The sequence below is a fragment of the Sinocyclocheilus anshuiensis genome, unplaced genomic scaffold (genome assembly GCF_001515605.1).
Source record: "Sinocyclocheilus anshuiensis isolate Anshui unplaced genomic scaffold, SAMN03320099.WGS_v1.1 scaffold152, whole genome shotgun sequence".
NCBI lineage: Eukaryota > Metazoa > Chordata > Actinopteri > Cypriniformes > Cyprinidae > Sinocyclocheilus > Sinocyclocheilus anshuiensis.
In genome coordinates this window covers 3,064,828-3,086,309 of record NW_015555781.1, presented here as the reverse complement: position 1 = coordinate 3,086,309, position 21,482 = coordinate 3,064,828, and the positions used below count along the sequence as shown (strand labels likewise).

Sequence of the window (21,482 nt, the reverse complement as noted above, 5' to 3'; positions counted from 1 at the left end):
TGAAAATGTCCACATGGGGCCAATTGCTTTGATTCTGTTTAAAAAGTCAACAATCTGAATGTAATTCTAAGCCAGTCCTGCAGATGCCTTGGACACAAGTGCTTGTGCTCACAGTTGCCAAAGGACATTATGTTCAGAGTCACCTGTTCCTTCATTATTTTTGTAGGCAAGTAAAACAAAACTGTGCATAATTATGAGGGTCAGTCAGGAGTATAGTAGTGGTTACCCCGAAAATGAACATTTTTTCAAAATTTACTCACCCTCTGGCCTTCCAAGACGTAAAACAGATATTCTCTGCAGTGAATGGGTGCCGTCAGAATAAGTTCAAACAGCTGATAAAAACATCACAATAATCCACAATTAATCCAAACGACTCGAGTCAGCCAATTAATGTCTGGAAGCAAAAAGCTGTTTGTAAGAAACTCAAACCATTGCCTCCGTCTAAAATACGAGTCTTCTATCATAATATTGCTTTCTCCTGTGAAAAAGTTTTGATGTGAGAGGACAACAGGGCGGTTAAACGTCTTGACGGATCCATTTCTTTACAAACGCATAGCTTTTCACTTCAAGGCATTAACTGACGGACTGGATTATTGTGATGTTTTTATCAGCTATTTGGACTCTCATTCTGACGGCACCCATTCACTGCAGAGGATCCATTGGTGAGAAAGTGATGTAATGCTAAATGTAATGCCAAATCTGTTCAGATCAAGAAACAAACTCATATGCATCTTGGATAGCCTGAGGGCGAGTAGATTTCATTTTTGGGTGAACTATTCCTTTAACATTCATTACTAAATAAAATTCACAATATATGTGCAAACAAAGACAAAAAAAAAAGAGCAAGAAGAAATGGACTGCAATTTAGTTTCTTTAATATAATCTTATTTACACTGCATTTTTTTCAGAAATGTTTAGTACATAGTAAGTTACATTACTCTTGCATCGAATAAACAATGACACTCAGGACCTAATAATTGTACAATGTGATGATACTGGTCACATCACATTACAAAAAGGTTTTTCCTTAGAGAAATATGAAAACAACTGTAACTTCAGGCAAAGTCCATACTCATCTTCAAGCTCACTAGCCATTCCCACAATTACACATTAAACGTCACCTCTTATGTCCTTTATGCCAGTTTAAAAATGGTTCACCACTCTAGGCATTCATGGTCTTTTGGAAAAACAGAAAACTTATTTTTGTACACTTGTCAAAGACACAAATTCTGACCGATCCAATACACATTAAGTGAGGAAAGAGACATTTTAAGACAGAACCAAGAATATAAAGGTGATGGATTTTATTGCATATATCACAAATATGAACATGACCACCGGGGCCCAGCCTACATCACTTGCTAACTCCATCCAGGTCAAAGGTCAGGTGAACCCGTCCTCTTAATGTCCTGAAGAATCAGCAGCAGGTTTAAATACTTTGATTCATACATAAAATAAAAGAGATTAGTGTATAGCTTTCACAAGAACTCAGCCTTCTCTGAAAACTATGGAATAATGGTAATAGCAGCAATACTTAAAAGGACATTACATGGTAATAAATAATTGGTTTAAAAAAAAAAAAAAGAGGAAAAAAGGACAAAAGTGGTTGAATAAACACTATGAGGTTGGCTCATCCTTTACATTTACAAAGAATAATCTGGTGCCATGCACGTCAAGCACTACATAATGAAATCCAAGACACTCCCCTGCTCTTTCACCACACCGAAACCTGGACCAAACCCCACTCCATCAGAGTCTGCAGATGTACCGACACAGCTAAAAGGAGCCAAAGGGCATCAACATTCGCCTACAGGGGAATAAACGCTCCATGACGGGTGATTGTACACGTACCAGCGAAAGTGCTGAATGTTAGTCGAAGCAGTGGTTTAAATGAAAAAGACACACGAATAACAGTCTAGAGTTGAATTTCATGGTACGTTACGTTAAAATGGTTACCATATGATAATGGCTGGATTCATTAAAGAGATTAATGGGGTCCATCAAAATGAAGGACAAAAAGAGCTTCTTCAAAACATTCAACATCCGTTTTCTTTGCAAAGCTACACTTAGGAATCCAGTTTAGGTGTGTTAACGGACACAATGGATCAGGATGTTTTTCCAGAAGGTGACAGAAGTTGACTTGCTTCAAAATCTGCAGATTAAAACACCATTCATTAAACATTACCTTTAAAAATAGGCCTTTTGTTGACAACAGAGGAATGCTCACTGGATAAAAACAACGTTTAAAAAAAGATTTTAGGTAATGAAAATACTGGCTCGCTCAGGAAACTGCTGACTTTGCAAGGGCTTTGGGTTCTTCTCTAGACTGCACATGATCGTTGTGCTTCAGCTGAAGAACATTAACACATGGGTGCTGTGACATTCACAGTTTCCACAAGAGGATGATGACTCGCCGTTAAGCATGTTCTTGATCTTAGACCAAAAAAAAAAAATTTCAATAATAGATTTCAAGCAATCGCGTTAATTTCTACAATGAGAACGCTGATGAGTACAGGAAATGGATACCACTGAAATGCCATCCTATAGCACTGAACAGGACGCAAGGAAATAAAGTCAATAAGTGGAGACGATACCGAACATTACAATGCAGACCAACCATGTCCCAAGATGCATTTGCTGTAGGTAAACTGGTTTAATGGTCACAGGCTCTGTGCATGTTAAAATAGTCCACCTAGACTAAAACGTGAGCTCTACTTCATGTAGACCACAGGCTCAGCGAGTCTCTACGTACTGCAGCACAAACATACTCGCGTTACAGTCAGACGCTATCAACCCACCGCTTCAGTGACAAAGACAGTACAAACTGGATTTCTGAGAGACAAAATAAACGTTGATCAGATTTCTCTGCAACTTATTGTGGTAATGGGAAAACAATTCCCACATCCCGTTGTGAGGAATCATTAGTCTTTGAGAGTTTTGCCCTTGGGTGGTCACCCCCCTCCGTTGCAGTTTCAGGCTGGCGGGTGATGCTAAAGTCTGTCAGGAGACACCAGTCCGTCTGTCCTGGAGAAGGGGAGGGGGGTGAAAGGGATGGCTGGGGCTGTTTGGTGGGTTTGCTGCCATTGCTGGCTGGCTGGACAGGGCACTTGCTCACTCCACTGCAAAGCCGCACGTCTCCTCCACGGCGGTCAGGAGCTTCTCGTAGAGCTTCTCGTATGACTCGTAAGGCGGGATGTCGATCCGGTTGAAGCTGAAGGAATAAGAGAAGTCAGTATTTCAGAATTCATTCCATCACACATTTGTATGGTTTAATATTTATAGCATGACTTTAATTTCAGTAAAGCACCAAATAGTGTCATATGACAATCCATCGTCTCTTTGGACCATAGAAATAAAGAGTTTTTTTATTTTTGTTTTACAACCGTGCCTTTAAGAAACACTCTTTTTCATGTGAAAAGATAGCAATTTAGTTTTCTGCAAGGTAATTGCAATATATTTGTACTTTGCATATATTCATCTGTGTGAAGTTCATAATGTTGGTTTTGCAGCTTACTTTCAATAAATGCTTGTTCTAGGCTAGAAAGGAAAGTTTTGAGTGCTGAAGGTTACAGTATGGAAGTACGTACATACATTAGGGTGCACAGTTAGGGGTCTGTTTTTTTTAATAATTTTGAAAGTAGTCTCTGATGCTCATCAAGGCTGCATTTATTTGATCACAAATACTGTAAAACAGTATTATTGTGAAATATTATTACTAAATATTATTTTATATATATATATATTATATATATATATATATTTTTTTTTTTCATATTTAATAATGTGATTCTGCGATGGCAAAGCTGAATTTTCAGCATCATTACTCCAGTCTTCCGTGTCACAAGATCCTTCAGAAATCATTCTAGTATGCTGATTAAGAAACATTTCTTCTTATTTTCAATGTTGAAAACAGTCTTGTTTCAAAAGATCAAGGAAAGTTTGATTCTTCATAACACGATCCCTTTAAAAGACAATAGTCTGTATCTTCATTACTTGAAAACCATAGGCTTTTATTATCTTAGATTAAGACTAAATCTTACCATGTGTGGGCTTTGGGCAGGTTGTCTGTGTTGGCATCAATTAAATGAATAGTGAAGAGTCTTGGTCCTGCAGAACCTGTAGAACCTTACAAAGATACATTCTAGTTATCACTGTTCTCCAAATCATCACACTCAACAGAAGTGAGCATGAACACCCTATTTTAAAAAGACAATGAAATTCACAACTCATTTAGCTTTCATATTGTTAATAGTAAATCTGAATATTCAGCAGGATGTAATGTAGGGTTGAACTTGATAGTTTTGTTCGTACAGGGAACATTTGAAACATGTTAGGCTACAGCTTTATTAGTTAAAATGGATGAAGAAAAATCATTCAAATGATGAAAAGATCATTTTATAATGTGCATGTAATTTGTTTTTGCTTCAGAATTACATGCACTGATGAATTGTGCATAATAAGTTCAGGGACAATTGATAAATTCTGGTTTCATGTTGCCTTAAGTCAGGGAATTTCTAACTAGGATTAAGGCCAATACAAACTAAAAAGTGTCAGACTAGGAAGCTTAACATTGACAAGCACAATCAGGTGTGTTGAAAGTGCACATGGCTTATCCATTAGCCACCTTGCAGTGCTTTGAAGCCTTGTAGAGGGACGCGTGTGGAGCCTGTGACGAACTGTAGCAGTCTGCCTCTCCTCTCCTCGTCAAACGATTCAACCGCCTGCCAGAACCACTTCACTATGTTACTGTCAGCCACACAGTGCTTCAGCCGCGTGTTGGCCTTCCAGTCGTTCAGATCGATCTTGCCCAAACCACCGATGATCAGCTACAATGCAGAGAGAAACAAAAATTTTTTTTGACCTTTTCACCACATTTACTGATAGTAAGGAGAATAGAAAATGATGATGAGGGGGCAGGGAATGTCGTTTGATGGAGATACACTGCTCTTCCTGTTTGGGGTAAGTAAGATGTCAATAATGACAGAAAAGACATTTATGATGTCACGAAAGATTTCTATTTCAAATGAATGCTGTTATTTCCATTCATCAAAAAAAATCCTTAAATGATTATGATTTCTACAAAAATATTAAAGGTGACATATCATGAAAATCTGACTTTTCCAGGTTTTAAGTGCTATAATCAGGTCCCTGGTGCATCTACCAACCAAGGAAACGTGAAAAAGATTAACCCAGTAACTTTGTTTTGGGAAGCCTTTTTCTGCAAGCGTCTGAGAAAACGAGCGCGTCTGATTTCGCTCCCTTGGTGACGTGGCAAAGGGATCTCATTATAATATCAACGCCCCTTAATCTGTAAGTTTACACCCACGGCGCCGTCATTTTGATTTTGCAAGCAACAACGGGGTACCAGCGCTAATGCCATGGCGAAAGTTTGAGCAAAACATGCTAACTGTTCAGTCTTTGGCTGCACAGACGAGCACAGAACACTGTTTAGAGTCCCAGCCTCAGAGGAGACAAGAAAGCAGTGGATTTATTGATTTATTTACTGTATATTGCTGCTGCCACACAGATCTAAAATAAACGTGATTTATTTCCCAGCAGTTTACCTTCACAGACATAACCGACTGTTTTTGTAACTCATGTGTTTTTAACGTAAACTTGTGTGTTGAGAACTTAGTTTAGTACTCGCATGCTGTGACAGACACTTTCTGTCGTGTGCTTCCGATGTCTGCACTCAGAAAACCGTATATCAGATGTTTAAACTAATATGGTTTAAAACGCATGATTTCAGCGCGATAAACATGATCATCAGAACCAAAACAGATGTTTTTTAGCAGGTACAAGCTGTAATAGCGCAACTCTATTCTGGAAAAGGGGGCGGGGAGCAGCAGCTCACTTGCATTTAAAGAAACAGGCCCGAAAAACAGTGTCTTTCTGCTTCCACTCAAAATAGGCATTTTCAAAATTATATAATAAATGATCTGTGGAGTATTTTGAGCTGAAACTTCACAGACACATTCTGGGGACACCAGAGACTTATATTTACATATTGTAAAAAGGGGCATAATATGTCTCCTTTAAGCAGCATGTTTTCAACTGATAATAAGAAATGTTTCTTGAGCAGCAAATCAGCATAGTAGAATGATTTCTGAAGGATCATGTGACACTGAAGACTGAAATTCAGCTTTGCATCACAGGAATAATGTGTTTAAAATTACATTTTTAAAAACTTATTTAAAATTGTTATAATATTTCACAATGCTACTGTTTTACTGTATTTCTGATCAAACAAATGCAGCCTTGAGCCTCGACTAAAAAAAAAAAAATCTTACAGACCTCTAGGGCTGTCAAAAAAAATTTCGAATTTCAAATATTCATTGAATTAAAAAAAAAAAAATCCACATTCGAATGCAAAAACGGTGCATTTGAATTTAAGGTCTGCGTCAGCCAGCCTTATCAGTGGCGCACGAGATGCGATGACGATGTACGTGTCATTGATTGCATTTGAATGCTTTTGTTAGCCTATCCAGTTGAACCCACTAGATGCGGCACTGCTACGTTGTTCATTCAATATATTGCGGAAAACGAGAGCATCAGTGTGGAGATGTTGTTGTTTGCGTCAAAACTGAAACCAAGCCGTTCACACAGAACGGATATTTATCACATTTTCTAGAGGGACATCTATCAGTGTTGCACTCGCGTCTCGCACAAGAGAGCGGCATGTTTAGAAAGCCATGTAAAATTAATGCTTGGGTTCAACTTTTAAAAAACATGTCTAAAGACGTTATGGTGGTTTTTCCCCATCCCACTGTATCTCATGTTTTTAAATGAAGAAAGTAGCCTACTCTTTTGTGATTGGTTTTCGGTCCTTTGTATTAAACTATACATACATGCATGGTGCTGTTTTTTTTTCTAATTGTTTAAGCAACTTTATTAATTATATATGGTTTATAAACATTATGCACTTTTTTTCAAAGATAGTCGTGTTATTTTATTACGCTTTGAAGAAACGTGCATAATATTTTGCTCGATGCGCCCTCTTGTGGTCTCAGGAGAGAAGCCAAAAGTTTTTTCCCCCTAACTGAAATTATGCCTTTTAAATTAGAATATAATTCGAATTTTGATAATATTTAAGTAGAAAATTCGAATTTAGTTTTTCAGTCATTTTGACAGCCCTACAGACCTCAAACTTTAAATGATAACATTCAAAATTTAAAAAAGCTTGTATGACATAATAATAATACTTTAAACACTTCTCTTCTTATTGGCCATTAAGTCTCACAAATAACATGTAATTAGATTTAATCTTTCCTAATATCTTCCATGAGAGCAATAAGAGTATGTTTAAGTGTCTGATTTAAATTTGAAAAAAAAAAATAATAATTTGCTTGAAATGTCATATTTAGTGTTTTGATTCTCCTATTCATTATATAATATAAAGGGTCTGTCTCCTCCCCTTTTAATGTCTCTGACATTAGCCAGAGCATTCTCTTCATCAGCCTATCCATTCAGCATGTCTGAAATGTCTGAATTACCTCAAGTTCCTTGTTGTCAAAAGGCTTGAGCAGATGCTGTGGTATAAGTTCGTTGAAGCCCTTCTGCAGGGCGAGGAACTGGGCCTCAATGCCTCGCATGAATCTCCAGTTGACATACAGCCTAACACAGACACAATCAATCATTAGAGACTTGCAGTGGAACGTGGAGAACACTAACAGGCATCTGCAACCCTTAGTCCACCATTAACAACCTCTGATTCATTTCTATTTGGCAATGACTCGCACAAAATAACGACTCCCATAAAAATTGACATTCCTTTAACATTCTTGAGCAGTAGCTTATATATCCAGGGTTCACTCAATCAAATTGACAGTGGAAAAGCAGTGAGGCAACTAGCCATGTGACTGCTGCCCTCTGCTGGCTGACTTTCTCTGAGAGCGTGATCATGAATTTGCTGTGTCTGGTCAGTTCACATGCATGGACCTCTTCATACCTCACATATTCTTTCTTGTTCTCCTCTGTGACCGGGATGTTCTTGCCGTTTGGTTTCAGCTCATGTTGGAGGAATTTGCCAAAAGCATTATGTTCTACGCAGAAGGTGTGGTCCAAAACAGATGTGATGTCATTCTCTCTAAAAAACAAAAGACAAATATAGCAAAGTTATTTATATTGTTGCTTACATTCAACAGGCTACCCATTAACAACACATAAATATCAAGCTGTTTTTTTGACCACACTGAATGTTTTTTGTTGTAATTCCCAACATTTGCCATGGTGATTCTCATTATATTCTCATTTTAAAAAAGCCTTTTTTTCATTCAAATTAGCATACATTAAAAAAGCAGCACAACAAATACTGCCACAACCAAATACTAACACTGTACTCAAGCATGAAGAAGCATGAAGCCTATACTTTCTCTACTTGTGTCATTACATAATTTGGATGTTTTAATTATTCTATTATTTTATTATTATTATTATTTTATTCTAAAATGTGAAAAATCCTAATAACAAGCTGGTGTGTCCTTTAACTGGTGTTGCAGATATTTTAATTATTATTGTATTATTTTAATGCTGAAAAATAAGAATTGGGAAGGGGTTGCTATATTTTTTTAAATCCTATTTCCACCAGATGTTAGATTTGTCACATTCTAGCTTGTGTCATTTCAAAATCTTTACTTTAAAAGTGGGACAAGCACAACAGTGCTATAGAAAATCTGTGGGAAATATAAGTGCTCTCTCTTGGTCTAAAAGACTTGATTTTCTTTAAGCAAAATAAACTTTATTTCATTCTATTGAAATTGATCTGAACATTTCTTATAAAATTCACTCACAGTATCCAGACGAGGCTCTTGTGCAGCTCTGGGTCCACAGTCTCAAGGTCACAAAGCTGGATGGGCTTCCCCAGGAGCTGCTTGTAGAAGGGCAAGGTGAAGCCTCCATTGATGTAGTGCCCGTGGAAAACAGCCAGACCCATAATCCGCCCAACAAAGTGGAAGTAAGACAAGTGGTCCTGAGAAAACAGCAGAGGGCGTGAGAGGAAGTTTAATGAGACCCTGCAGCAGCAGCGTAATGCTTGGTGAACCTTTTCAAGCACACATGACAACCATAGAGTGGTCCAAGAAGCACAGCCTTTGCTGAATTTCTTCATAACATACAGATTTATTGGGTCTTGTTTAGGTGAGAAAATGAAACATAGGTCGCTGCACGACTTACAGGGTTGATGGATGAGTCTGGGTTGATCTGTAGTGTGTAGATGTTATCAGTGGAGTACTGAAACAGGCCGTAGTATGGATTCAGCATCTCATGGCAGAGGAGATATAACCATTCCCTGGAACAGGACAGGAATTCAGATAGAAGTCAGATTTTGTTTAAGATGCTCATATATGTGTCTTGCTGGCTGCAGTTCAGTCTAAACTCTGTGCTCAACAGGGGAACACCTGCAATATCGTGAACATGATGCCCTGCATGCTGATAAGCCTGGCTGAGATTCAGCTAAACTGTTGAAATTATTAAGTCAGGTCTGGCGTTCGAAAAGAGATAGGGGAATAATGAGGCACAGGGGAAATTAATTAATGAGAACCTTTTGCATGGAACAGATTCATATGCTACCTAGCAACTCCACCGTAATCTAGCCCCTCCTCTCCTCTGAACTTCACCATCAGCCGCTTCTTCAGGTCTTTGGGTCTCATCTTCATGATCTGTCTATAAGACTCCTGTTGCACAGATAGAGCAGAAATGTGATATATTTCTAATTGTGAAACATTAATTTACATAAATTACATATTAAGCTTAATTTATAAATGAAACAAATTGTAAACTAGCTTAAAATAATATGTACATTTTGGCCATTATTTCAAAGAAGTTTCAAAAGATCGTTTCAAACAGCAAGTTACTGCACTACCATTCAAAAGTTTGGGGCCAATATGATATTATTAAAGAAATTAATACTTTTATTCAGAAAGGGTACATAAAAATTTATCAAAAGTGACTGTAAAGAAGTTTATAAAGTTATAAAAAGTATCCGTTTCAAATTAATGTTGTTTTGATGTTTCTATTCATTAAAGAATGATAAAAATGTTCCACATTACTAAGAAATGTATTAATAAATCAGCTTTTCAGAATAATATAAATAAGAATCATGTGACACTGAAGACAGAAAATTCAGCTATGCCATCAGGAATAAACTGCATTTTAAAATATAAAACAGTTTTAATTCTAATATATGTATCCTTGGTGAACACAAGAGACTTAAATCTTACTGACCACAAACATATTAACTCTACACTGGGATAAAAGATTACAATTTGTTTTTCTTTGGAATAATGTGCACTGATGAGTCATGCACAGGATTACCAGTGATGTATATTAAACTAAATAAAGTAGAAAATACAAAATAACAGACATACTCTCCTAAAATTATCTGTCTCATATTGCTCTGACCAAAAACTGCAGCATTACTTAAGATACTGATATTGGCATCCTACTGTTGGAAACCAAAAAGCAAGCATCAGTGTGCAAACCTAATGGTGATGCATCTCTAGTCACTTCAAATGACAAAAACAGTTCCACAGCGCTGTTAGAACTAAATTATGCATGCAATACATGACTGGCATTATTCAGCTGTGTGACTGCGAGTACCTCAAAGATCTCCTCACGGGACACTTCTATGCGGCAGTGGCCAGCTTGAGGCTGCTGCAGGGAGAGCTCATGGCGGAGAACTTTAAGTTTCTGGACCAGATCTCTCTCGTAGCGCACCGGTAGCTCCCCGTCACCCTCCTCCATACCAACCTCCATCTGTACAGGCAGAGCCTGGCTCGACTCCTTCCCCTGAGAGTGTTGGCTGCTCATCACATGCAAAACACACATAAATGTCACATGTGTACCAATACATCCACACATTGATAGCAGTTTATCAAGACACTGGACCAAGAAATTTTCATGCATCATTTGGGTTACACTCCCACTAGGGACGATTAGGAATTAAATAAATTTTGAGAATTAATTTAATAAACCCTTATACGAGCAAGCAATTATCATTACTAGCAACTTTAATTACACAAGGATGATTTATTCATTGTGGTGAATAATTAACAGGATAATTTAAGAGCTGTAATGAGTAATCAGATGTTATGAGCAAAGCCGATGTGAAAAATGTTTTACCTCATGATGTGGTGTAACCTGGGGTCAGTGAATTGCGTGGTTCTATTATTATGGTCGACAAAATAAATTCGTCCTGACACAGTGCTCCTGATCTCCCAGCCGGGCGGCAGAGGGCCCAGCTCCTCACAACTCACGCTGTTCAAATCCCTGAAGGAGCAAGCGCACCCATCACACTTGGTGCTCAACACATATAATGGTGTATCTTTTTACCTCCTTTCAGGGTGGGAAATTAACTTTTTTCATCCACCAGCCACAATGGCAGGCGAATGCCCTATTTTACCAGACACTTGGATTTTACCAACCATTTATATTTTTGTTAAATTCAAAAGAGTGGGTAAGATTTTTTTTAATGTTTGAAAAGAAATCTCTTATGCTTAGTACTATTGTGAAATATTACTACAATTTAAAATGAATGTTTCTATATTAACGTATTTTCAAATGTAATTTAATCATGTGATGGCAGAGCTGAATTTTCAGTAGCCATTACTTCAGTTTCCAGTGTCACATGATCCTTCAGAAATCAATAAGAAACTTTTTACTATTAAGAAACTTACTATTATTATGTTGAAAAGACTTGTGCTGATTAATATTTTTGTGGAAACCATGATACTTTTTTTTAGGATTCTTTTGAAAGCATTATTTTTAAACAGATTTTTTTTTTTGTAGCATAAATTACTTGACTATAACTTTTGATCAATTTAATGCATCCTTGCTGAATAAAGGTATGATTTTCTTTCAAAAAAGTAAACTTTCTCCATGCAAGTAGAGCTAGTATTTATTACCCAATTAGGAAAAAAAGCTGCCCGGGGCATAACATAGACAGACACCAAGTGGACTGACTTGCCTTAAAGGGATAGTTCATCCAAAAATGAAAATTTGATGTTTATCTGCTTACCCCCAGGGCATCCAAGATGTAGGTGACTTTGTTTCTTCAGTAGAACAACACATTGATGTCCTAACACACGAAACGATCGGTTTGTGCCAGAAACCGAACAGTATTTATATCATTTTTTACCTCTAATACACCACTATGTCCAACTGTCTTTGGGCGCGCGCAAGCATCACCCAGTGAGGTGTGTACGCGCTCTGTCGTAGTTTACGCAAGCGCCGGAAGTGATCTCGCGCGTATACGTCACTCATTGTTTACACAGTGCACAGTCATTGTAGGTACGACGGCTAATCAAAATGGTACTTACTTGCGCTTATCCGGATTGTTCAAACCGACTTAAAACTAAAAAATCACGTTCTCTCGCGCGAACTTATTCGGGAGTGGTGACTTTCCACGTATTATTTGGATTTGTCTGTGCATGTTTTTTTTACTCTCATAGATTTTGTTAACATTGCCATGCATTATACGACTGATAGACTGCAACGGTTGGACTTAAAAATCATAATTTGTGTTCTACTGAAGAAACAAAGTCACCTACATCTTGGATGCCCTGGGGGTAAGCAGATAAACATCAAATTTTCATTTTTGGATGAACTATCCCTTTAAAGAGATGCTGGTGAAACTGAAGATGAAAACAAACAGTCGACAGTATATAAGAACTTATTCAAAACATACTCACATGTGTGTGTTGAATATACAAGCATGTTATTTGACCAATTTAAGAGGTCACACGCAACAGTGACTGTTAAGGCAAAATAACCTGCCACTGCACAAAAAGCATTTGCATTTAGCTGGTGGCATGTGTTGATTTCCCACCCTGCTTTCCTCACTAACAGGCTTCACCTTGTGTCCCTTTTCTCATGCTTCTGAGGTCATTATTATGATGTTGATCAAATTATTATGCTTCACAATGTCAACAGTAGCAGCTATTAACTGAGATTGCTGATTATCAAGTTAGCTGATTGTGGACATTAAAGATCTGTGATTAGAGTGATTTCACATTAGCAGCGAGGAGCAATCAAACAAGGGCAATCGTTATTTCAGCAAAGGCGGGTGGTGATTAAACCTACCGGGGTATTCTGGGATCATGCCAGGTGCTCACGCCAGTCTGTGTGTGCAGAAAATAGACTTGGCCCTGCACGGTGGTCCTTTGCTCTGTATTAGAAAAGAGAAAAGACACGTTAAGAGTGAATGAGCCACAGCTAACTCAGACGCCAGTTTACACGTAACCTAAACGAGCGCCAGGGCAACTGCAACAGGACGCTGAGCTTCCAGTTCTCAGATGGCACACAGCTAGTGTGGCATGTCTAGTCTGAGATTTAATTACACTGGCGCCGTCCACTGGTCACGGCAGAGGACTCGACCACAACACCAACAGGGTCAGGCACGGTTACTCCAATGAGGGGCTTTACCACAGCCAATCCACCTGTGTAATGTGGGCCGCAGTGGCCACACGGCTCAGCTAAAGCAGCAGTGCCAGAGTGAATAGACTCCTTTCAGAGCTCAGTCTCCCCAGTTCACTGCACTTTAGTAGCCTCTACCCTGATCACTAAGCTGTATTAGTCTCAGTGGACTCCAGTAGTACTGTGGGTAGGAGATCAGGTATACGCACTAGGGATGTGCAAAACTACATATTTTATAGTTAAATATTTATATAAACCTCTTATTGCACAAAACTGACAGCCCTCAAAAAAGAACAGTGACCTGCAGACTATACATAATGACAGGAAAATTGCTCACACCAGGCAATTTGAAGTGAATTTGTTACAAAATCAGTACTCTGATGGCAGTACCAGTGGTGTTTTAAAGCACCGACAAAAAATGAAAAGCTTAAACAATCAGACGTAAAAAAAACACATCCAGGTAAATTTCATCCTCACCATTCATAACACACTAACACTTACCGTAGCCCTCAGGGAGGTCGGGGGACTGGTGTCCGTGTGGTCTATTTTGGGGGGTGTGTGCGTGCCCTCTGGAATCTTGGTTTCTGATGCGTTGTGCTTGTAGCCGTTGCTCCTGATTGGGTGACTCAAGTGCATGGCAGTTGCCCCCGCCAGCGGCTCCTGTAGGATCTGTGTATGGCATGGGCTCCTCCATGAAGCAGCTGAGAGGCCGTCCGGGCCCCGAGTCTTCAAAGACTGGCCTGAAACATACACACATACAGAGCAGGTGCTAAAATACATACAGCCACAAACATTTCACTGGGTCAAATCTACAGTCTTGGTATTGATGAACAAGACAGTGCTTAAAAAAAAGTGCATCCTCAAGACAAAAGTTGGCTCACCCTTCATTCTCTACTAGTCCTCTACAGTCAACCACAGGCCCTCCACTGCCAATTCTGTCTCTGGTCTGCAGACTCACTACAAAAATAAACAAAATGGTTAAAGAAAAGTCTTCACAGTGAGGCATTTAGTTAGAAGACTCTTCATTTAGTCAAATACTGATTCAGGAATATTAATTTTCATTAGTTTGTTAGCTGACATTTGAATTTACACAAAGTATTTAGACATTTCAATGACACACATAAAATAAAAATATGATCTTGACTGCAAATATCTACAAATAATGCTTTTCTCAGAACTAACTTCACTTTAATGAGCCAAATTTCATCTTAAATGTTTTGAATGAAAAACTGCACTTGTGTTTTCTTTCTTTAAAATAAACTCTCAGTTTGATATTTTGTTATCTTGTGCAAATACTTATTTTAAAAGTGTCATTGAAGTGGCTAAATACATTTTGGGGCCACTGTATCTGAAAAATTCTGTACAAGTTCTACCTGCATTGCTTAATACTTACCAACGATCTGTCCACGGACAGCATCACTGTCAGATGGGTTCAGCTTGCATAAGTCTAAACGCTGGTCTGATGGTGAGATAGATAAACAACAAGATGTAATCAAACTAGCTCATCAAACTTTATAGACTACAGATACACAGTTTACCACAAATTTAATGAAGACATGTAACGACTGTGATGTGGCTCAATAAAGAGATTACGGCAGGCTATAAAAGTATCACACTCACAGCCTGTGTCTTTTAGTCTGCTGATGGCGTTGGACAGGAGCCGCACACAGCCTAAGAAACCCGCACCCTGCTTCTTATGGATCTTCTTATGGTTCCATATGCTAATGGTGATGGAATCTGTCTTCCCAATATACCTGCAGAAAGACTCTCTTTAGCAGTTTCCTCCTTTTAAAATCACTAGCTAATATTGTTTCCATTATTTTAAAGATTAACTAAATGACTGAAACTGCACAACATCACGAATACCACTGAGAACAACCAAAATTAGGCATCAGCATCTTTATAGAGGAATTTGCTCACAGGTCGTAATGCTGATTCCACTTGGGGTCCAATGTGCTTTTGACTGTGTCTGTAGAGTGACATTGCCCCGAGCCATCCACCACCACTTTGGCGAAAGGATCAGGCAAACCTGCAGCAGAACGACAGTGTGGCAGGAAGACAAATAAACAACAGAGGACAAACTCGGCTGTCACAGACTGTCCTCTCATTGCCCGTTACAATCTGGACATCTAAGCAGCTTCTACAATGACAGCTGCAAAAATTTAGATAGACTGAAAATATTTGGATGGCTTTACAGATCCCCAGACCAAAAAGTACGACCATGGAGCTACTGACTTTCAATTGCCAAGTTAGAGATTCGCTTACACATAAAGCCTCTGAAAGTGATTTTACAATCACTTTTTTTTGGCAGGCAATTAATGAAAAGTAATGTGAAAAAAAAGTGCTTGTATAAAAAAAGTTATATAAACTAGGATGTGTTACTAGTTTTTTTAGTATAAATTCGTGTTCCACCATGATGCTGTCAATCTAGTGATCCTGACTGTTTTTGTGCCACATAAATATCACTGTTCTGTAAAGGCTGGAATACACTATGTGACTTCTGAACAGATTTTAAAACACTTGACTTTGTAAATGGTTACAGAGAAAACTGGGCATCATACTCTAAATGACTGAAGTTCTCACGCACTACCAGACTTTCAAGTCGTTCTGACCAAAACATTCTTGCATAGAAACGTGCCTCATGACAAGCAAAAATAATGCATTCTAAAACTGGCGCAAAATTTTAAACTTGTTTGATATCATCTGACTGGATGAAATCATAGTCCAAAGCTTAAAAACGGTGCCCTTTATACATTATGTGCCCATTATTTATCTGTAAATTCTGTCATCTCCAAATGGCAAATATCTGTAGACTGGCTCTGACTTTTGGCAACTAGCATCGAATCCTCCAGACTGCAAATCAGGGCAAAAATCTGGGCAAAAGGTGTGTAGCATATTCCAATTTTAGAGTCAAATTTCGCTTGATGGTTCATGTAACTGAGCTTTCACATTCACAGCCAAGCAAACCTCACTCTTAAAAATGATTCCACCTTACAACTGATTGGCATAGTTTACTGTTAATGTATATGCTAAAAAGTAACCAACAGTATTTTTGTAACATATTTGAGTGTTTCTTAGTCAGCTGCTAGATTATTCAAACTGATAACTGATAAGAACATGAGACTGATTCGTTAATGTGTTTAAATGATTCATTCAAAGAACCAGTAATTCGCTCGAGAATCAGACATCATGGGTTACATCACCAACAGTAGGGTTGTGACGGTGAGGAAATTTTCCCACCGGTTAATCAACGCGTGACAACACCGGTAATACCGGTATCACCGTTGGGGTGGGGGTAGGGGTGTTAGTTCGTTTGAGTTTCCCTCTTTTCTTCACCAAATAAATAAGAAACTAATGTTTAAAAAAAAAACTTCCAGTCAATAGGCTTTTCAAAATCTAAAATATTGACAAACAGGCGCCTTTGCATTTCCTTTCTAAACAATCTTCTGCCATCATCTTGTCTTTCTCACCTCACTCATGTCAGTCAGCTCGACTCGACTCGACACGTGATAAATAAAATCTGACTCCTGCTCCGTGGTGCACTGTCGTTCACGCACAGTTCGGCACGCTGCATTGAGCGTTTAGTTTTTAAAAGTGTCTGTCCTCTAACTGAACTAGGCTAAATTATTTTTGTTACTATAAAAATATCCAAACGACGGTGGGGGGTGGTGCCGCGGCAGGCAAATGACGTAACCGGTGTTGCGGCTTAACACTGGTATAACCGAAAACACCGTCTATCGCAGCAAGCCTAACCAACAGTAATCAGATTTTAAATTACGGTCATAAATGTTTATTTTCGTGTTACAATTGCAATCATTTTAGGTGCAGTCTGGAGTCCTGTATTATGTTGTTTAGTCATAGCCTTTGCAATGCTTTTTGCTCAGTGTTATTGAAAGGACAGACTCATGTTCTGTGAACCGTTCATTCGGTGGCATGAAGCTATGAAGAGCATTTCCACTGAAAGCATTTCAGTGAGTGGGGAAAAAAGACTACTGAGAAATGCATGCTGCATCTGTTGTGGAACATTAAGACTAATAATTTAATGTATTATTATCAGGGACAACTGGTCTTGTTTTGCCTGTCTTCCTCATACATTCTCATGTGGCCTTTTGTTATACGAGAAGCATAAATGGACATGGCACAGAAACAGGATCTATGAATGACGCACACCAGGCATTTGAATAATATGTGGGACACACACTGACGGGGCCAGTGGTGCAAACAAGCCTGTCAGTCAGAACAGCTGGGATGGAGAGCTCAGACTGCAGAAAAGTGAAGTGTGCTCATGCTGTAGTGGGTGGAATCTGATGAGGAGCCACCGAATGAGGATGTGAGTCCACCCAGTGATACAAGCAGCCAGTGGTCGGCTCTGAACAACTCAGAGGAGAGAGGCACTAATGTTCCAGAATCACAAATGTTTCATACAGCCATTTCTGAGGGGCATTTAAAGTCAAATAATAATTCATCCAAAAGTAACACTTCAAAGTCTTTTAACATTATGTGAAAAACAAAAGGTGAACTTGAAGAAAATCCTTGCTACTCTTTTCAACAAAGATGTGAATTTACACTGAAACTGAATGAGGACTGTTGTTGTCAAACTCTAAAACAAAAGAAACCGAAAGCATCACTGACATATGCTCTAAATTTCATGGATTCTGAAATCATTTGATAGCTTTGTGTCATAATTCAACCCAATCTCACCTTGGTGCATTTATAAAAGTTTAAGAGAGAAGTAGTGACATCCAATTTGTGAACTGAATTGTTCTTTTCAATTAAATGGTTGATCCAATTCACAAAATTGGTCTGAATGATTTTAAAGCAGTTAGCACACTGCTGTATCAGGAAATAATAACTTCAATTTTAGTCTTTTACAAAATGATCAGACTGACTTCAGAAGACTTTGAAAATAGTGCACAATTATCATGGACTACTGCTACGATACTTTTATGGTGCTTTTTTACCAATTTTTGAAGCTTGAATGCCCAATTTACTGTAATTATATGGAAAAGAACAACCAGCGCATTATTCAAAAGTCATGCAGTTTTGGAGTGACATGAGGGCCAGTAAACACCAAGGTACACGAAGGATTGTGAAAAAGGAGGTGAAATGAGGTATACTTACGGAAGAAGTCTTTCTTTGCCAGATTCTTGGCACATAATACTGAAAGAAAAAGAAAAAAATCATTATCATCCCAAATCATTCAATATATCAACAGATGCACCACTTACTTTGGAATTTATGAACATGGAAAATAAATAATTGAAAGTCTGATGCATTTAAAAGCTTTGCTGCTGATGTGAGTGTGACTGAAAACAGCATTTATCTGCAGAGGCAGCTTTAAAGAGAGAGCTGGGCCTCATTCCACTAACTAACTGACATGACCAGGATCCCTGCCCCTAGTCCCTCAAGAGGGGCCGCTGGGGCCATCCCAGCACAGCCTGAACAGAATAAATCAGACAGACTTCCTCTCAATGCTGTTAGTCAGCACCCCAAATCCACATCTTTTCCCTGGATATGTAAAGCCTAAGCCATCTGCCTGAGAGGGTTTTTTTTCTTGGCTAGCCTTCACCTAATGTGAAAATATCAAAGGTCATTCTGTGTTAGGCTGCAATGTGATTTCACGCTTTTCAATGGGACTTGGTGCACTTAAGAGAAGCAGCATTTGTGAATAAGGTTGGTGTCAGCTCATGTTTGACACGCTGTGGTGTGAGACAGAGCAGGTGTGGTCAGCAATATTCATCTTCTCAAAAATGCACTGTGTATACGGAGGACAAGGTAATAGCAAACCAATGACCTGCATCATTTTGGACAAGAAAAATGTACATAACAGTGGAGAAGTGGTATTAGCAAAGTGCAAAAGCCTATACTGCCCTGCAGTCACAGCACAACAGGAAACTGTGGGGCATCATATGCTGTGCAGCTTGACAATGGTTGATTCTGAATTGTCTGGTTTGAGTGTGTGTGTTACTGGACAAACAGAGAAGGCCTGTGTTCTACCTCTAAAGAGTTTTTCATTTCTCCCATGAGGTCACAGGGCTAATTCATGCGTGCTGTCAGAACAGACACAGTACAAATGAATGCCGCACAACACATGACATGGTAAACACAACTTTGTCTGGCAACCACCCAATTTATGGTCTGGCAACCATCCAATTTATGAACATACTAATAAACTTTGAAATGGTTGCAATTAGGGCTGCACGATAAATCGCATGCGATATTGATTTATTCTTATGCGCATTAAATATCGCATGCGATTTATCGTGCAGCCCTAGTTGCAATCTGTCCCTTTCACCACTTTACATGGTTACCCAAAAACATTTATCTGATAGCTGAGTAATGGTGCAGAAAATACTTTTATGCCCAATCGCTCATATGACCTTGTTTAGTAGGGTTGTGATAATTATTACACTGGAAAACCGTTAAAGGGTCAGTTTGGCCAAAAAATGAAAATGATGTTATCCTTTCATAATTCCAAATATGCAGAACATTTTTATGCAGAATACAAAAAATATATTGAAAAATTCCCATGGCTACACAATGAATGTGTATGAATGATGATTTTATTAAATGGCCGAAGCAACTGAAATATTCCTAAAGTGCCCCTATTATGGATTTTTAAAAATTACCTTTTATGCAGTGTGTAACACAGCTCTAAGTGAATGATCCTGCAAAGTTTTAAATCTGAGCGTGCACCGTGTATAAAGTTATTGTCTCTCAAAAGAAAGTAAAAATAAATGCATATTATAAGACAATGAAAGTGTTTTTTGACCTTGCATGCATGTCAACCTGTTGTTGGGGACTCCCAAAACCAAAATATGAACCTTTCATAACCCATAATAGGGGCACTTTAAAAACACCTCCTTTTGAGTTCTGGAGGAGGAACATTATACAGTTTTGAAATGACATGATGAGATTAAAATATCTTTTTGACTGGTTCCTGTTGATGACAACAGAAGCATCTTCCCTCGATCCCAGCGTGTACATCAAAGAAAACATACTAGCGTTTCTGCTGTTAAAATCAGAATCCTAGAAAAAAGCAGCAAAGACAGCAAAAAGCACTTGTACCCTTTTATTTGATGTATTCTTGTTGTCCCTGCAGAAGGCTATTTACATTACATTTACATTTAATCATTTAGCAGACGCTTTTATCCAAAGCGACTTACAAATAAGGAGAACAATAGAAGCAGTCAGACGAACGAGAGAGCAACAGTATACAAGTGCTGTGACAAGTCTCAGTTAGTCTAGCACAGTACACATAGCTAGGGTTTGTTTTTTGTTTTTTTAATAGAATGGAATAGAATAGAACATAATAGAATAGAATAGGTAAGTGCTAAAAAAAGATGTCTTTAGACGTTTTTAGAAAATGGCTGTTCGAACTGAGGCACAGTCCAGGAAAAGGTCTGTGATAGTGATTTTGTGCCTCTTTAGGATGGCACCACAAGGCGTTGTTCACTTGCAGAATGCAAGCTTCTGGAGGGCGCATAAGTTTGAACTAGCGAGTTTAGGTATATTGGTGCAGCGCCAGTTGTTGTCTTGTAGGCAAACATCAGTACCTTGAATTTGAAGCGAGCAGCTACTGGTAGCCAGTGTAAACTAATGAAGAGAGGTGTAACGTGAGCTTTTTTCGGCTCTTTAAAGACCACTCTCGCTGCTGCATTCTGGATCAGTTGCAGAGGCTTGATAGTACATGCGGGAAGGCCTGCCAAGAGAGCATTACAATAGTCCAGTCTGGAGAGAACAAGAGCTTGGACAAGGAGTTGTGCAGCTTGCTCTGATAGGAAGGGTCTAATCTTCCTAATGTTGTATAAGGCAAATCTGCAGGACTGGGCCGTTGTAGCAATATGGTCTGTGAATCTTAACTGATCATCGATCACAACTCCAAGGTTCCTGGCTGTCCTGGAAGGAGTTATGGTTGACAAACCCAGCTGTATATAGAAGTTGTGATGAAGTGCTGGGTTGGCTGAGACCACGAGCAGTTCTGTCTTAGCAAGGTTGAGTTGAAGGTGATGGTCCTTCATCCAGCAAGAAATGTCTGTTAGACAAGCTGAGATGCGAGCAGCTATCATCAG

The 21,482-nt window shown here is 38.7% G+C and overlaps 1 protein-coding gene across 3 annotated transcripts in view; it reads right to left on the bottom strand.

Annotated features, from left to right (window-relative positions):
• Window positions 1-853: 853 nt before the first annotated feature.
• LOC107674676 (E3 ubiquitin-protein ligase SMURF1-like) overlaps window positions 854-21,482 on the bottom strand; it is a 46,332-nt gene continuing 25,703 nt past the window's right edge. Inside the window, exons 2-18 of one of the 3 annotated variants that reach the window (XM_016468740.1) lie at window positions 18,532-18,570; window positions 15,331-15,439; window positions 15,031-15,164; window positions 14,804-14,869; window positions 14,292-14,367; window positions 13,912-14,150; window positions 13,078-13,162; window positions 11,119-11,265; window positions 10,597-10,798; window positions 9,568-9,671; window positions 9,172-9,286; window positions 8,790-8,968; window positions 7,949-8,086; window positions 7,494-7,614; window positions 4,625-4,826; window positions 4,041-4,125; window positions 854-3,211 (exon numbers count right to left, since the gene is read on the bottom strand). In XM_016468740.1, coding sequence (XP_016324226.1) covers window positions 3,112-3,211; window positions 4,041-4,125; window positions 4,625-4,826; window positions 7,494-7,614; window positions 7,949-8,086; window positions 8,790-8,968; window positions 9,172-9,286; window positions 9,568-9,671; window positions 10,597-10,798; window positions 11,119-11,265; window positions 13,078-13,162; window positions 13,912-14,150; window positions 14,292-14,367; window positions 14,804-14,869; window positions 15,031-15,164; window positions 15,331-15,439; window positions 18,532-18,570 — 2,141 coding nt within the window. In that variant the 3' untranslated portion in view covers window positions 854-3,111. The remainder of the gene's footprint in view (window positions 3,212-4,040; window positions 4,126-4,624; window positions 4,827-7,493; window positions 7,615-7,948; window positions 8,087-8,789; window positions 8,969-9,171; window positions 9,287-9,567; window positions 9,672-10,596; window positions 10,799-11,118; window positions 11,266-13,077; window positions 13,163-13,911; window positions 14,151-14,291; window positions 14,368-14,803; window positions 14,870-15,030; window positions 15,165-15,330; window positions 15,440-18,531; window positions 18,571-21,482) is intronic. The other 2 variants (XM_016468741.1, XM_016468742.1) reach the window with 2 other exon arrangements.